This window comes from Macaca mulatta, chromosome 9 (genome assembly GCF_049350105.2).
Source record: "Macaca mulatta isolate MMU2019108-1 chromosome 9, T2T-MMU8v2.0, whole genome shotgun sequence".
Taxonomy (NCBI): domain Eukaryota; kingdom Metazoa; phylum Chordata; class Mammalia; order Primates; family Cercopithecidae; genus Macaca; species Macaca mulatta.
Window position 1 is genome coordinate 69,502,223 of NC_133414.1, and position 17,350 is coordinate 69,519,572.

General features: G+C 47.1%; 1 protein-coding gene across 4 annotated transcripts in view; it reads right to left on the minus strand.

Moving 5' to 3' along the window:
* The window catches only part of TSPAN14 (tetraspanin 14), a 64,420-nt gene that overhangs the window by 18,631 nt on the left and 28,439 nt on the right, over positions 1–17,350 (minus strand). For all 4 annotated transcript variants that reach the window (XM_028826409.2, XM_077946482.1, XM_077946483.1 and 1 more), the window contains exon 2: positions 11,327–11,424. In XM_028826409.2, coding sequence (XP_028682242.1) covers positions 11,327–11,407 — 81 coding nt within the window. In that variant the 5' untranslated portion in view covers positions 11,408–11,424. The remainder of the gene's footprint in view (positions 1–11,326; positions 11,425–17,350) is intronic.

A 17,350-nucleotide genomic window follows, 5' to 3' on the forward strand; every position in this document is an offset into this window, starting at 1 on the left:
GGGAAAGCCCTGGTTGACTCTGTTTGCTGGGGAAGCCAGCTCCCTACCAGTGCGTGCAGTTCTCTTTCTCTCAGCTCTAAGAATAAGGGCTTGGCCAGGCGTGGTGGCTCACACCCGTAATCCCAGCACTTTGGGAGGCTGAGGTGAACGGATCACCTGAGGTCAGGAGTTTGTGACCGGCCTCACCAACATGGAGAAACCCTATCTCTACTAAAAATACAAAATTAGTTGAGCATGGTGATGCATGCCTGTAATCCCAGCTACTCAGGAGGCTGAGGCAAGAGAATCACTTGAACCCAGGAGGTGGAGGTTGCGGCGAGCCAAGATGGCGCCATTGCACTCCAGCCTGGGCAACAAGAGCAAAACTCCGTCTCAAAAAAAAAAAAAAAAAAAAAAAAAAAAAAGAATAAGGCCTCGTGTTGTTTTTCATTCTGTCTTAAAGGAAGAACTAAAGTTAACTCACACCGGAAAGACAGGAACTTGGGGATCACATGTCAGATCATGGGTTCAACAAACAGTGACCCAGGGCAAGAACTCTGAGTACCAACAAATCTGGTTTCAGAGACCAGGAGATTGAGGGAGGACGAGACAGGGGAAGTGACCTGCCTGAGAGCTCACATAACAGTCCCATGAATGAACCGGGTTACTGGCCCGCTTCACCCCACGGTACCCTTCCCTGGAACTCTGCAGCAGATGGTCTGTGGGGCCAGGCTGGGTGAGCCCTGACTGCTGTGAGCCCTGGCTGCCAATCTTCTGGGAGTGAGGGTTCAGCTGAGTACCCTCCAGCCTCAAGTGACCTTCTTTGTCTCCCTCCTATGGCCTAATTGAATTACCTACTGAAGAACGGGGCCCAGCTCTGGCCCAGCTTGAGGGGAGGCCAGCCTTCTGTCTGCTGCACCAGCGAGCTCCTAGACTGCTATGGTCACTGCGAATAGCTGCCCTTTCCTGGGAGCTGTGCACTGCATTAAACACTTAATGGACCTAAGGCTATCCCTCCACATCCCATAACACTGGCTCAATTACCCGCATTTTTCAGACGGGAAAGCTCAAATGTAGAGCAATTTGGTCCTTTGCCCAAGGTCACATGGCTAGCTGGTGGCAGACTTAAGAACCAAACCTGGATGCCTCTGACCCTGGCAACACATTATCTTACCACCCACAGAGCAGCTGCCTTCCACGCAGGGGCACTCACACAAGGGCCCGGGGATGTAGGAATTCCACAGGGGGGCTTTGGGGTTGTGCAGCTCTAAAGCCAAATGATCCACACTGTCAGGTGGTTAGACCACTTGTGTCCCAACCAGGGCAGGTGGATAAGGCAGCAGGGCCTCTTTGTGGGTCACTGCAAAGATTAAATATTGACCTTTCACCTTAGGAAAATGCCCCTGCGAAAGGCAGGAGGTCCTCTTGGGGCACTCTGGGCTGGTCCAGCCAGAGTCCAGACACAAGAAATCCACTTACCACATGAGCAAGCACGTGGTACTTTACCCAAGCGCAATCAAGTCACAAAGGAAGTGACACCCGGCCAGGCCCTGCTGAACTGGAGGAGAAAGATGCAGCTCCAAGCAGGTCAAAGGCAGCCTCTCACCCATGATTTAATGGCCTTGGCTCCTTGCAAGATTTAAGCATGTATAAAAGTACTTGGCAACTCCTGCAGGCCCCAGAGGCCTTTCTTCAGCAAGATCAAGGCGAACTACCAGCAGCAGGCGATGCTCTCAGGCTCTGCCCTGCTGGCCTCCGGGTCTTGCACAATCCATGCGCTGACTCAGGCTGACATTCACAGAGCCTCTTCCCCTGAACAAAGCCGGCCCTGGGTCCAGTCTCTGCTTTGCAGCTGCCTAGTGACAGGGCCTCATGCGAGTCCGATACCTTTTCTGAGCCTATGTTCTCTACAAAACAGGAATGATCTTTCCTAGGTCACAGGAAGGTTGGAAAGATTAAAAGAAGATCCTACGTGACATACTTACTCCAGGCACAGAGCCAGTCTCAAGGTGGCCATGCCCTCCTGCAGGGCAGGCAGAGCAGAGACGTGGGGGACGTTCGAGGATATGCCACAAGCATCTGCTGTCCTGAAGACACTGCGTCTCCTTCTCGTGATGCTGGTGTTCTGTACCCCACCCCCAATTACTTCCAGCACCAGCCTCCGTCCTAAGACAAAGTCCTCCTTTCCAGAGGCACCTGTTTAACTGGGCTTCTGGAGACAACAGTGAAGCAGAGCTTAGGGAAACAGGGCCTTCTGCAGGCTTTTCGAGTGAGGTAGGAAAGGACGATGGAAAGAAAACACCAGGGAGCGGAGGAAGCCAGGACTGAGTCTCAGCTTTATTCCTAACTTACAGAGTCAGGGCCTCAAGGAAGCCATCCCTCTCCTGGGTCTCAGTCTGCCAATCAGCAAAATAAGCAGCAGGAGACCGATGACCTCCAAGGACCCATGCACATGCACCTCCCACTGGCTAAGCTTTGCCATTACAAATTACACCAGATGGAAACCCCAGGGTCCTGGCACTCTCCAGAATAGGAAATCCCGAATCCAGGCCTGAGGCATTCAGGAAACAACAGCGATACTTGTGGCCACTTGAAATGCTGATGATTCAATAGAACTTGAGGCAAAAAATGACCAGGAGGGTGCAGATCCCAGACCCAACCTGGCCCTGAGAGCCCAGTGGGCCAAGGGAGGAGTTGCAGTTAACCATCCTGTGTTGAAAGTCTGAACCAAGCCACTTGTCAGTGGGAGTTCGGAAGGTCTGGGAGCCAGAAGGAATGCTAGGACTCGGCTTCCTTATGACACAGGGAAACAGAGCCCAGAGCAGGAGGTACCTTGCACGGGGTCACACAGCTATCACACCCCAGCTTTTCCTCCTGCCAGAAGGGTGGTTCTGAGAAAAGGCAACAACATGTGCCCTCCCAGCAGAGCCAGAAAACCCATGCGAGGGCCCCATTGTGGGGAAGGACTGCGCAGAGGGCTCCAGGGGCAGCTTCCACAGCTGTCTGTGTTGCCAGATAACGGGGAGTTGACCCCCACTGAGCCCCGCCCAGGAACCTGTGTCAAGGCCCTTGAAAGGAAGGAAGGCGGAGGGAACACAGTCATTCAAGGGAGGTGACAGGCAGTACCCCCAGGAGAGAAGAAACCCCCACCCTAACTTTGGCACAGTTTACAGTGATTAACAGTGGGTAGAAAACCAAGATACTAAAGCAGTGGTCAGCATTTTTGTAAAGGGCCAAATAGTAAATATTTTCAGCTTTGTGTGCTGGATGATCCCCATAGCAATTACTCAACTCTGCTGTTATAATGGGAAAGCAGCCATAGATAATACGTAAATGAATGGGTGTGGCTGTGTTCCAATAAAATTGTATGTGTAAAAACAGGCGGAAGGCCAGGTTTGGCCTGCAAGCCATAGTCTGCAAAGCTCAGCTCTAAACTATCACACTAAAACCATCTGGACCTGGAGAGGAAAGACGGGATTTCCTCCTGCTCAGCCACACAAAGCCTGGGATACCCTATACTCAGGTCTCCAACACTGGTATGTTTTTATACCACTGTAACAGGTCTTAATAGCCTAAAACTGTAAATAACACAAACGATATATCCCCACAATAGAATATTACACAACAAGAATAAATGATCTACAACTATGTACAACTGCATGAATGAATCTCACATATGATATTAAATGAAAGATGTCAGACACAAAAAACTTCATACTGTTAGGGAAGAATACTTAGTGGAAAAACTATAACTAACATCCAATCAAAAGTTACTAGATAGGCAAGAAAAGGAAACACGTGAGCTACAAGAGAAAAAATTCAGTAAATAGACACAAGTATGACAGAGAAGATGAAATTGCAACAACTTCAAAACAAGTATTGCAAATATGTTCAGGGATTTAAAGGAAAATATAAATATGATAAGGAAAGAAATTGGAGGCATAAAAAAGACCTAAATGTAACTACTAAAAATAGAAACTACAATACTAGAAATGAAGACTTCACTAGATGGGTTTAACAGCCAGTGAGATGCTACGGAAGAAAAGATCAGTAAAGCTGAAGACAAAGCCACGGAAACTAAAGGAGAGGGGTAAAATGCTCAACAAAATTAAAAAACTAAACCGAGCCTCTGTGACCTAGATAAACAATGTCCTAGGGAAATGGGACAGGGAAGGAGAGGAAAAGGGTGTACATTTGAAAACATAATGGCTAAAATATTCCAAATCTGATGAAAACTATAAACAAATCTCAAAGGCCAATGAACCCCAAACAGAATAAACACAAAGACAACTATACCAGCACGTATAAAATTGCTACAATCCGGAATAAAAGGAGAAACTCTGAAGTCAGCCTGGAGGTGGGAGGAGACACAAAGTATTTTTACCAAATCAAGTGAAAACATATCAAAATGTGTGGGATGCAGAAAATGTACAGCTTCAAGTATTTATATTAGGAAAAAAAGATCTAAAAATTAGTGATCTACTCTTCCAGTTTAAGTAGCTAAGGAAAAGCAAAATAATCCCACAGTAGAAAGGAAGAAATAATCAAAATAAGAACAGCAATCAAGGTGAATGTGAATGTACTTAATGCTAATGAACTATACACTTAAAATGGTTTAAATGACAAATTTTGTTATGTATGTTGTACAATTAAAAAATAAAAAATAATTTCAAAAGATTTTTAAAAAGTAATTAAAAAGAGAAAAACAATAGAGACACTATCATCTAACTAAAAAAAGTCAGATACCAAAGAGTTTAATTTATAGCAACAGGAGGCAGAACAACCATCACCCAGGGAAGGGGTGGGGTGGGGTGGGCATAACTGTAGGGGCACAAGGAAAGTTTCTGGGGTGATGGGAATGTTTTATATCTTCATTGTGATGATGGTGATTATGTGACATGTACAGTTGAGATTGAACTGTACAGTTAAAATGAATAAATGTTATTCTATCTAAATCAGACATCAATAGAAGTGATTATAAAAAGGATTTCCATTAAAGAAAAAAAGTACAAACAAGAAAAATCACTCCTGTAGACTATGCCATGCTGATTATTTACCAGCCAAGGAGGCAGAGTTATACAAGTACACCAAGGTACTTAAGACTTGAAAGTACGTGTAAGCATTTAACAGTCCTGTGTGCCAGGCAATAATCTCAGAGCACCTTGAACATCCCTTCCTCAGTAATCCCAACTGGTGGTCCCAGCCTCACACTTGCCTAAGTTGGGAAAATTGGGGGCTGAGGCCATGCAGGCATCAGCACCACTGGCCATTCCTTAAGTTCTAGTGGAGTTTCTGATTAAGCAATCCCTGTCCTCTGCCTTGGCAAGCCTAAATGCAGAAACACACACACACACACACACACCCTCCCTGTGCCAAAAGATGGTCAATTTCCTATGAATTGGGGCAGTCGTTCTGGGGATGTGATTCTGACTGTATGTCAGGCAGGTTAAAACAATGTACACACCTTGTGACCCATTTAATCTCACTCCTGGGAATCTATCTCAGCGAATAATTTCCCTCCCTTCCCTAAAGGGAAGAATGTGTATTACATAAACTAATCACTGCATCCTTATCTGGGATAGTAAAAAAATTGGAAACAACCTAAATGTCCAATATGGGAATTTCTAAAAATACGGTTGGAAAGATAATGTTGCAACCTGGAATGTTCTATATTAGTAGATGCTGCTGTGAAAATGCATATCTCAAGATTGCAAGGATACTACTCACAGGATATGAAACTGTGTGCCTGCAGACAGGACACTGGGGCATGGAAGAAGAAATGCAGTAAACCTGGGATGCCTTGTTTAGCCTTTATGAATTCCCATGCAATTACAAAAGTTGATTAAATACTACTTGAAGAGAAAAAAGGACATCTTCCCAGCAGTGAAAACAAAAATACACTATATACATTATTAAAACACTAGACTTTTCCCTTTTGACTGTATCACTGAGATGGAAATGAAGAAATCATTGCCTGAAGATCTAGGGATCAGGCCTTGGGGTCTGATATCAAAGGCACAGAGTTCAGCTCAAATAAGGGCAATTCTCCATCAGTCAGAAGAGCCCAGAACAGCAGACTATCCTGTGAGGTGGCAAGTCCTCTATAAAGAGGAGCATAATAAAGGTCTGATGAAGAGAATAAGACCCTGCCTGCAAAGATGCCCTAGACAAGGGTAAGGAAAGAGAGCTGATCTTTCCTCCTTGGGCTTGTCTTCTCTTTCTTGTGCAGGGTGGCCACATGCCCAGATTTGCACAGGACAGGCCTGGCGTACACCTGTTGTTCCAGGAACATTCTCAACAAACTCTCTCTTACTCTCAAAAGTTGAGCCATAGATTACATGTTCACCCTACTCACAGGAGGCATCTGTGACTCTGAAGGAAGAGGCCTCAAGCCATGCTGGTCACAGAGCACAGATGTCCATGGATCTCATCTCACTCAGAAACAGGCTGCACAGAGGCGAATTCACACATTTTACAAGGGTAAGCTCAAATAGACCCAAGTCACTGAGAAAACCAATGGCAGAATGTCATTTAAAAATTTTTTTTAAACTACAGACAAGCAAAGGACTCTCCTGTGTAACAAAGGCCTACAGTCTACTTAGAAGGGGTTTCAGTTCTTCACTTTTAATCCGTCTCTGAAGCAGATCCAGGCAAGGACTTCATCCAACCTCAGCATGCAGATTAAAGCCAATGCTTGTGCTGGAAACCAGCCCTGGAGTTGCAGACATCATCTGAATCATCCCTCTAGAGGATTCGCTCGGCAAACTTAGACAACCCCAAACGCTTTGTGGAACCAGTGGGGGGTATAAATGAGCAAAGACAAAGGGCCAGACGCCACTCCTCCAGTGTACGCCTCTCCCAGCTTCCCTTCCTCTGCACGTCAAAGTGAGATCTTCTGTACCCATTAACCAACAACTCCCCAATCTTCCCTTCCCAGGCTCCTAGCAACCAACATTCTACTTCCTGTCTCTATGATTCTGACTACTGTGGGCACCTCATATAAGTGGAATCATATAGTATTTGTCTTTTTGCGTCTAGCTTATCTCACTCAGCACAATGTCCTCAAGGTTTACCCATGCTGTAGCATGTGACAGAACGGCCTTCCTTTTTAAGCTCTTTCACATCTGTATAATATCACATTTTGTTTATTCACTCAATCATCGATGGACACTTTGGTTGTTTCTACCTTCTGGCAACTGTAAATAATGCTGCTATGTATGAATGTGCACATGGGTGTACAAATATCTCTTCGAGATCTTGCTTTCAGCTCTATTTGTTATACCCAGAAGTGGAATTGTTGGATCATACGGTAACTCTATTTTTAACTTTTGTGGAACTACCATACTGTTTACCATAGCAATTGCACCATTTTACATTTTCACTAATAATGCACAAAGGTTTCAATTTCTCCACATCCTCATCAACATCTGTCATTTTCCATTTTTTAAAATAATAGCCATCCCAATGGGTGTGAAGTGGTATCTCACTGTGGTTTTGATTTGCATTTCCTAAGTCAAAGTGAGATTTTGCACTAAAAACAGGTCTAGTACAACTAAAGAATGATTTTTTTAACAAGTAAAAAACACTAGCGCTCTCAAAAAGCTATGTTGCATGGAAGCATATTTTCCCTAATATCCTTGTGATAAGAACCTCATGAAGCCCATTCCATTCTCATTCTGTAAACCAAGAGGTTCAGAACAGACACGCAAACATCAGTGGCATCCACATTTCTTATCCCAAGCAGGTTTTAACAATCCCTGGGAAACCTTGACCCCGAAGTCAGAGAGCTTAAAAAAAAATCTATTAGCGACCAAAGGGTATTTATCTATAAAGAATGCTATTGTGAGACAGAGTCTTACTCTGTTGCCCAGGCTGGAGTACAGTGGCGTGATCTTGGCTCATTGTAAGCTCTGCCTCCCGGGTTCACGCGATTCTCCTGCCTCAGCCTCCTGAGTAGCTGGGACTACAGGCGCCCGCCACCACGCCCGGCTAATTTTTTGTATTTTTAGTAGAAACAGGACTTCACCGTAGCCAGGATGGTCTCGATCTCCTGACCTCATGGTCTGCCCGCCTCAGCCTCCCAAAGTGCTGGGATTACAGGCGTGAGCCATCACGCCCAGCCTATGAAAATAATTCTAAGTGAGGGCAAACTACTAAATAAAACATCATATTTGTTCCAACACCTAGAATTGGTCACAGAAGCAACAAGCTGCCTTCTGCACGTTGAAACTTGCCTGCTGAGCCCAGTGTCCACCATCAGCATGTGCAATCCTTCTGCACCACTGCTCACTGTTAATTCATTAAACAAAATACAAATAAAAACACTGTGCAAAACCATCTACCTGGGCCTTGCTTCAAAATAATCCAAAGGGTTGGGCGGGGAGATACAAATCAAATAAGCTAGATGGTGGGAACATGGAGCTCATTTTATTATCCTACTTTTATATTTTCTCCATTTTAAAAAAAGAAAACTTATCTGAAGAGGTAAGGGCTTGGGCATTCCACTTTATACATTTTCAGCAACCTGAGGCAGACACTAGGCAGCTGAGAGTGCTACGTCACAAGGAAAACACTGAAGCTTAGCCAGGTCACTCAGCTCAGGGAGACCCTGGGTGCCCAGAGCCAGCCCGGCACACTCCTGCTACACCATGAGCTTCCCAGAGGGCTGTGCGCCCCAGTGTCAGGCCTCACCCCACATTGCCAGCTCCAGTGCAAATGAAGACTGCACATCACTACCAGGAACCCAGTGGGAGGGTCCAGCAGCTTCCCCCTAAGCAAGGCACTTGGCCTCCCACTCTTATTTCCCAACCAAGCTCTCTCATGCTTGGTCTTCCTGGCTGTTCCTGTTTGTTCCTTCCTGTTCTGCCCCAACGCACACTAACTGAAAAATGATTAACTTTCAACACACACATTGCCAAATCTGCAAAAGGCGGAAAACACTGCAGCACCCTTCAACCACCAAGCAGACTTACTACCATGCTGGATTCATGCGCTCCACTACTGGAATATAGTGCGGCAAATGTGTTACCGAGCAAGTTAGTAGAGCTCCCTGGTGTCAAAAACTCTCTCCTGAAACCCTCTGAAGAAATGAAGACACCAGGGCCCTCAGCCACAGCGGTAATGGAAGAGTGTTGCTCTAGATGCAGAAATTAAGATGAGAGTCGGAGGTTGAGGCACAAAGCCAAGCAGCACACCCACAGAAGGGAGCAACTGGGTGTCCAAGTGTCCAAGTGTCAGACTGCCTGCCTAGCCCAGTGACCCTCCACCATATACTTGGCTGGGGGTGCAGGATGGTGGAGGGGGAACACCAGGTAAGGCCAAGGGGCTCTCCAGACAGGGAACAATGCTGCTCTGAGAAGCCAAACATCATGAGGATGGAGCATGGAATCCCACATTAAGAGGGACCCAGAGGCACCACATCAAATATCCAGCAATGCCCTATTTCAGGAACAATGATGCAGTTGCTGGTGCAAAATTATCGGAGCATAGGAAAAGATGTGGGCTAAAAGACCAAGCCATTGAATCCCACCTTATTTTTCTCTAGGACAGAAAATCCCCAAACACACTAAGATAAATCACCAGGAGATGAGGCTGTAAAATCAAGCTTGCAAGGCTGAGAAGACTTAGTAAGTCTGCCTTGTTTTCAAGAGTTCCAGTCCCCATAGCTGATGCCAAATCTGCAGTAGAAGCAAAATATGACATCATGGCCACTCATTCTGTCCTCCTTTCTCCACCTACACCCACACAGATATTCATAAACTATGTTTAATGGTTTTAAAAGCCTCTGTGCATGATCATGTCCCCAGGCCCTCCTGCACAGAATCAATGTCTGCCTCTCCCTGGACCAATCTCACTGGCAATAAACACATGCTATATCTCCCTTAACCCCCTGACCATCTCCAGCCAGTGTCCAACTTTTCTTCTCCTCTTTAAGGCAAGCATCCTTGGAAGAACTGTCAAGAGTCATCCCCTTCACTTCTTTACTTCCCACTGGCTCCTCAGCCAACTCCAGCTGGGTTTCTATCCACCCACCCCGATCTGCTACCCAGAGCACAGAGTGGTCTCTTCAAGTTCATCAACAACCTCCACTTTGTCTAAGCCATTACCAATGTCCTGTCCTCATCCTTCTTCGCCTCCCTGCACCATGGTTGACTGTGCCTTTCTACTTTAAAGGCTTCTACAACACACAATCTCCTGGTCTTCCCTTTACCTCGGACCGCTCGCTCTCAGCCAACTTGGGAGTGGGTTTTCTTCCTCGACCCAACCTCTAGCATCCTAGGGCTCAATATTCAGACCTCTCCTCTTCTCAGTCAACACACCCATTTTCCACACTCTCATCTGGTCCAGCCCTTCCTCTGATGGTGGCTGGCCAAGACTTCCATCTCCAGGACAGTCAACAACAAAGGAAATGGTATCTCCCTGAGGCTGGCTATGAGATAATTTAAATGTACCCCTTCTATCCCAAATCCCATCTCAGAACCTGGGCACTCTGCAGAGTGACTCTCCAGTCACTCCAAAATAAGATCACACCACCCAACTTATAAGCCTTCCAATAATTATTTAAAGCAGTAAAAAATAATTCCAACTATTTATTGAGACCCGTGTGATCCTTTGTGACCCGGCTCCTGCATGCCTCTGTCCCTATCTGTGTCCCTTCTCCTACTTACTCAGCTCCAGCCACATGGCCTTCTGTTTGTCCTTTGCACACACACAGCTCATTCCTGCCTCAGGCCCTTTGCAGCTGCCATTCTGTCTGTCTGGAGCATTCTTCCCCAGATCCCTGCTTGGCCGCCTCTTCATTAGTACTCAGTTTTCAGCCCACAAGTCACCTCCACAGAATGCCTTTCCCTGGCCACCCTAGCTAAGGAGCATCTCCCTCACTGTCCTGTTGTTCAGGAGGCTAACATGCCTCTTGGTTACACATAAGCACTATAAGAATAGCACTTTATTGCCCTTGTCTGCTATCACCTCCCAGAACCTAAAACAGGGTCTGGCCCATAGTCAGATTCACACAAAGTACGTTGCTGCTGATGTCTCATTGGGGCACTCCCAGGATCGGAACAGGGGGCAGGTGAGGGAGACAGACAGGAATCTGGGTCAGAGTCCCAAGACTTCCTGAACCCCCAAGGCTGGGTTGGCCTTACTCTGGCTTTCAATCACCTCAGCCTTCGGCCTTCCCCCATCCCCACAGTTGCAACTGGTTCTGTGAGGGTAGGGGTCACTGACCCTGCCCACCACCTTATCCCAGAGCTTTACATAGTGTCTGGCAAATTAAGAGTGTGTGGAAAACCATAATTTAGTGAATAAAGGACTAAACAAGGGAATGTGGCCACTCTCATCCACTTACCCAGAAGATGATGTTGTAGCTGAAAAGGAGGTACTTGTACCAGCAGCTGACCTTGGCGTTAGAGTATCTATAATAGTGCATCTTCTGAGAAGCAGAATCTGCGGAGAGATGTGTGACTAGTGAGATGACAGGCTCAGCGTTAAAACCTCTCCCCAAAACCTGCTCATAGGTAGATTCCAGAAAGCTCCCGATCATTTCCCTCATGACCCTTTACCGGTCCAAGCAGAGGCCTACTACCAAGGCTAGGTATACGTAACGCAAAACTCAGGTTGAATCAGCTCTCCAAAAAACAAACGAAAGGATAAGAGACATTTTTGAAAGAAGGAAGAAAGATGCTTTTTAAGTGTCTTTTAAGTACCAAGAATTCTGCTTGGAGCCTTCCCAAATATTGATCTCATCACCTCTCGACTGGGAATTGGTTTTTTTTCACTTCATGGTTTAGGAAACCATTCAGAAAGATCACATGACTTGCCCAAGGACAAGAGAGCAGTGATAGCCCAGGATTGCAACCAAGGACAGGGGACTTCACAGTCCACGTTCTTTCCACGCACCAGAGCCAACAGAAGAAACAGGGGCTCGACCACAAAGAGCCACGTTTGGGAGATGAACATGCAGGCAGGTCTGGACATGATCCAACTGTGCCCAGTGGAGAAAAGCCAAGATGAGGGCTCCATATTCATTCATGCAGCATTTTCTGAGAACCTCTGAAGCTCAGCCCTCAGAGGTGAGGAAGGCCACTGGAGCCAGCAGCCATCCCCCTGCTCCCTCCCTCCCCTGTCACCCGCACCCCGCCCCCCCACCTCAACCCAGACCATAGCCATAGCTTTGTCCTCCAGGGCTGTCATGAAACTTGGACTACACAGCCTACGTGGGAAGACCCTGTGAACTACAGAGTGAAGGGTGGGGCCACTGATTTTTATCTGTGTCTAACCCCCAAAGCAACCTCAGAGATCCTACCACAGAAGGGTGTTATTTCTGAGGGACTTTTCTGAGGGCCTGGGCTACCTTTACTGCTTTCCTTTTTGAACCCCAGTGGCAATCCAGGTGGACCCCTAAGTCCTCCACGGTCTCCTGCCCCCCAGTGCAATGGCTGAACAGCAAGGAAGGACAGAGTGCCTCAAGTGGACAGGTAGGAACAGGATCAGAGGCCCGCAGGGCAGTGGTCCCACGCCAGCCCCCTGCTCACCCCCAGCTTCCCAGGTGAGGAGAGTAACACAGCACAAGGCGAAAGCAGACAAGGCCACCCTAGAGGTGAGGAGGCGACCGACCCACATCCGCCAGTGAGAAACCAGCTTCCACGTGGTGGCTACTTGCAAAACCCCTTCCTGTGAGGCTGCCACGGCCGGCTGGCTGCTGCTCTGCAATGTTCTCAGAAAGAAGTGCCAAGAAGGGACATGAAACCACACTCCTCTGGAAACGGAACCTGTGACCGCTCCACCTCTCCCACGGTGTGGAATTGACAGGCACAGCCTAGACACCACCATTCATCCACTGGCCCCTCCTTCTGTCTGACCTCAGGAACCGGCAGGGGAGAACGACAGGCAGACCACTACCCAGCTGCCCCATCCCCACCTCCTGCCCTACCACCACCCCACCAGCAGAAGAGTACGTCCATAAAACTTGCCTCCAAGAATGAACACAACCACCTGCTGCCCAAGGACTCTACAGGACACAAGGCCACACACGAGGCCTAAATACTGTCTGGGCCACACAGAGTGGCTGCAGGGAGAAAAGGAGCTCTCAGGTAGAGACACAGGCGCCTTCCTCCAGCACCATGACCTCAGCCCATCCAAGTCCCTGCTCTCTCGGGACCTCAGCATCCTCAACTAAAGTGGGGCTCTTAGTGACCTACCCCTAATGTCACTGGCATGAGGGGCTTGTCTGGCAGCATCGGAATCACTTGTTCTAAATACAGATCCCAGCCCCCAACACAAGGTTCTGGTAAGGAGGTCTGTGTTGGAGCCCTGAATCTGCATTTCTGACAAGTCCCCCACCCCCGCCCCCACCATGATACTGATATGCCAGCAGACCCATGCCCAGCAGATCAGGTATCAGCTTAGGCACCAAGGGCTGCAGCAGTCCCCTTGGGGGATCTTACAAAGGTAGATGGGCCCGTGAGCTATGATGCAGCACACGGATTCACAGAGAGGGGCTCCTTGTAGGCAACTAACTTAATGGTAGCTATAGCTAACATTCACCAGCTTGTTTCAGATTACAGGGCCCCACAGCACTGGGTTGGTTTGCTAATTTTTTGTGTAGGTAGAGATAGCAGTCTCACTATGCTATGTTGCCCAGGCTAGTCTCAAACTCCTAGCCTCAAGCAATCCTCCCTCCAGGGCCTCCCAAATTGCTGAGATTACCTACATGAGCCACCACACCCAGTCAATGGTTTGGCTTTTTTAATTGTTCTGTTTTTCCCCTTCAGGGGAGGGTTGGGCTACCCAACTATAAATCCATGACTGGATTAATGCATATAGAATGAAAAAAAACTTTTAACCTAAAACTCAAGTACGTTTATCACAGAGAACTGTCAATTCAGCTGGAAACGCCCTATGAGGCAGAAAAATGTTCTAAGCAGTAGAAACTCTGTTCCTTTTTATGGACAAGACAATCCTGCCCCCCCTCTTTCTCATGGTTCCCAGAGGAGCCTGGAAAGTAGAAGGCTGTGCCCCCCAGGGAGCTGGGCCTCAGGAACTGAGGAGGGCTGGTCAGGCATGGAATCGAATGCCTTGGGATCCTAGGGAGTGCTCCTTTGACCTCATTTAACCCAACCCTGTAAAGAACTCTCCGGAAGCAGTAAGAAAAGCCAAACTTCCCCCTTCCTCCTTGATGAAAGCTCCACAAAGAAACCAGCTCATTAGCAAACGTGTCTGTGTGCTTTCCGCAGTGTTGGTGGCTCACCTCTGCTCCCCTGCCCGGGGCCTTCGCAAAATGACTGTCCTGTGGCAACACAGGGAATCTCAACCTGATGGTCCCTGGTCTCCTGCAGCTCGCAACCATTAAGTGCACAGAACATGGAAAGGCTACAGGGAACACTTCAGGGGGATGCAGCTCACAGGGAGGCCAGCACTCTGGAGCAAGGATTCTCCATGGGGCGCCTGGCTTCCCTGACCATCTGCTGTTTCACCTTCCACCCAACACTCATGACCAATCAGGAAACAATTCTGCTTTCAGATGCTGGGATCCACACTTACACCCATCAGAGACTCTCATAGCCACACCCTAAACTCCAAGCCCTCACTCCCTCCCTGGTAACATCAACACTCGAAACTACACTAGCCAGGGCCACACTGCGGAATAACTAGGAAGACACCCCCTCTCATCCAAGAAGAGGTATGCCACACTCAGACAACGTATCCTGATACACGTGCCACTTACAACCCAGAGCACATGCACCACCAGCATTATACCACTTTTGGCCATTTTTGTACAACCCAGGATAACCCCATGAGGTCTAGAGGTGGGGCTGTCCCAGTGACACTTTTTCCCCCATCCTCAGCCCACAGAAGAGGAAACTATTGCAAGAACTGTTGCAAGGAAACATTTCAGTTTTCCTTCACCCCCTCCCCCACCCCTGCCACCCACCTAACCTCAGGAGAGGGAGGGAAGGCACCTCTCACTCTGTCCCTCTCTGCTCTGTTGGTCAGCAGGTTGAAAAGCAGGTCCTGACCCTCCATGGGGCTGGCAGATCCTGTCTCCACACAGTTTAAGCTGAGGGAGGTAAATGGGAGACTCATTTGGACTCCAGCCTAAGCCATATCCTCCTACACAGTGTATGGTGGCCTTCTATCTGTGGAGGGGTAATGATGGAGCTGCACAACAGGTGTGGCTCGGAGGCTTCAGAATCCCAAGGGAGGAAAAAAGGACTGAGCATTCGTGAGCCACCAACGGAGCTACTAGCGCATTTACGCAAAAATGCAAGAAGGCTGATAAGGCAGTAGTGCTGAAACTAGAACCCAGATCTGACCCGAAATGATTCCCGAAATGACCATGGTCCCTAGCATCTCACCTCATTTGCTAAACCACATCATACTGAAGGAAGGCAGAAATTAGCCCTCTATGAGCAGACGCATCCACAATGAACACCAACACCATTTATCTTACACACACACACACAGACACACGCGCACGACTAAGAACCTTCCTGAAAGTAGAGATGGGTAAACTTTTCACAAACGTTAAGTACCATTCCAGCAGAGGAAGAATCTCCAAAAGCTATTTTGTGTGCACAGAAAAAAAAATTAAGATCTCAAACTGTCTCAACTCTAAGAACATGATAGAAAATAAAGCATCAGTGTGGCAGGAAGCAGGCACATGTTCATCAAAATACCAACTTTTCAAAATGGGGCAGAGGGAGAATTGTTTAACAGTGGTGAGATAACTGGTTAGCAACTTGAGGGGAGTTAAATAATAAGCAAATAACAATTTACAGATTTAAAGGGCATACGCACATGCACGCAAACACCACACCCAGAGAACAGGGTTTTCAATTCCATTTTACCCTCCTTCAACTTTTGAGGCAACAGGAAAAACCAATTAAAAGCACAACACTACCAAGCCTGAACAGATAACAAGTCTAAAAAATCCCCATGATTAAAAGTAACATTAAAATAAAAACGGAAACACAAATGGTATCTGCAGCTGAAAAAATTACGACAGAGTAAATATCTGCAACCTACAGAGAGAGTCATACTTCAAAAAGACTCCCATTGTATACAAATGAACAAAGGATATGAACATCATACACGAAGGAAAGAATAACATAATAAAGGGAAGAATAACATAACAAATGGAAAAATAAGCCTGTGCAACATGGCCAAACACCATCTCTACAAAAAATACAAAAATTAGCTGGGTGTGGTGTCTGAAGTCCCAGCTACTTGGGAGGCTGAGGTAGGAGGATCGCTTGAGCCCGGGGGGTCAAGGCTGTGATGAACAGTGATCACACCACTGCACTCCAGTCTGGGTGACGGAGCAAGACCCAGTCTTTAAAAAAAAAAAAAAAAAAAAAGGAAAAATATTCAATGTCACGAGAAATAAAACTGAAAGACAATCCAGACATACTATTTCACACTTTTTTTTTTTTTGAAACGAGTCCTGCTCTGTTGGCCAAGCTGGAGTGCAATGGCGCAATCTCAGCTCACTGCAACCTCCGCCTCCCTGGTTCAAGTGGTTCTCCAGCCTTAGCCTCTGGAGTAGCTGGGATCATAGGCACATGCCACCAGGCCCGGCTAATTTTTTTATTTTTCATAGGGGTTTCGTCATGTTGCCTGGGCTGTTCCTGAACTCCTGAGCTCAAAGCGATCCACCCACCTCGGCCTTCCAAAGTGCTGAGATTACAGGTGTGAGTCACCATGCCTGGCCTATTTTATACATTTTTTTTTTTTTTTTGAGATGGAGTTTCACTCTTGTTTCCCAGGCTGGAGTGCAATGGCGCAATCTCGGCTCACCGCAACCTCCGCCTCCCGGGTTCAAGTGATTCTCCTGCCTCAGCCCACTGAGTAGCTGAGATTATAGGTGACTGCCACCGTGTCCAACTAACTTTTGTATTTTTAGTAGAGACGGGGTTTCACCATGTTGGCCAGGCTGATCTCGAACTCCTGACCTTGGGTGATCCGCCCATCTCAGCCTCCCAAAGTGCTGGGATTACAGGCGTGAGCCACCACACCCGGCCTACTTTATACTTTTTAATTTAACAAAATTACCACTACTATTGTGGCAAAACATTTATTCCTTGCTAGCAGCAGCAGAAATGGTGTTACTACCATTTGGTAGCAACATGGTAACATTGACCACCAAAAAAAAAAAAAAGTCACACCCTTAATCAGTAAACTAACGACTAAGAATTTGCCTCCAGAAAAAGGATATGCATTAAGTGAAACACGAACCTGATGGTTTGCAATTATGGGACAATTTGTAAGCATGTGCTTAAAGGCCAAAGTGGAACGTTAAGAGCATGAAAATGGCTGCATGGAGTGGTGGTGGACTTACAAGTGATTTTCCAAAAAGGTTTCCAGCGTCACA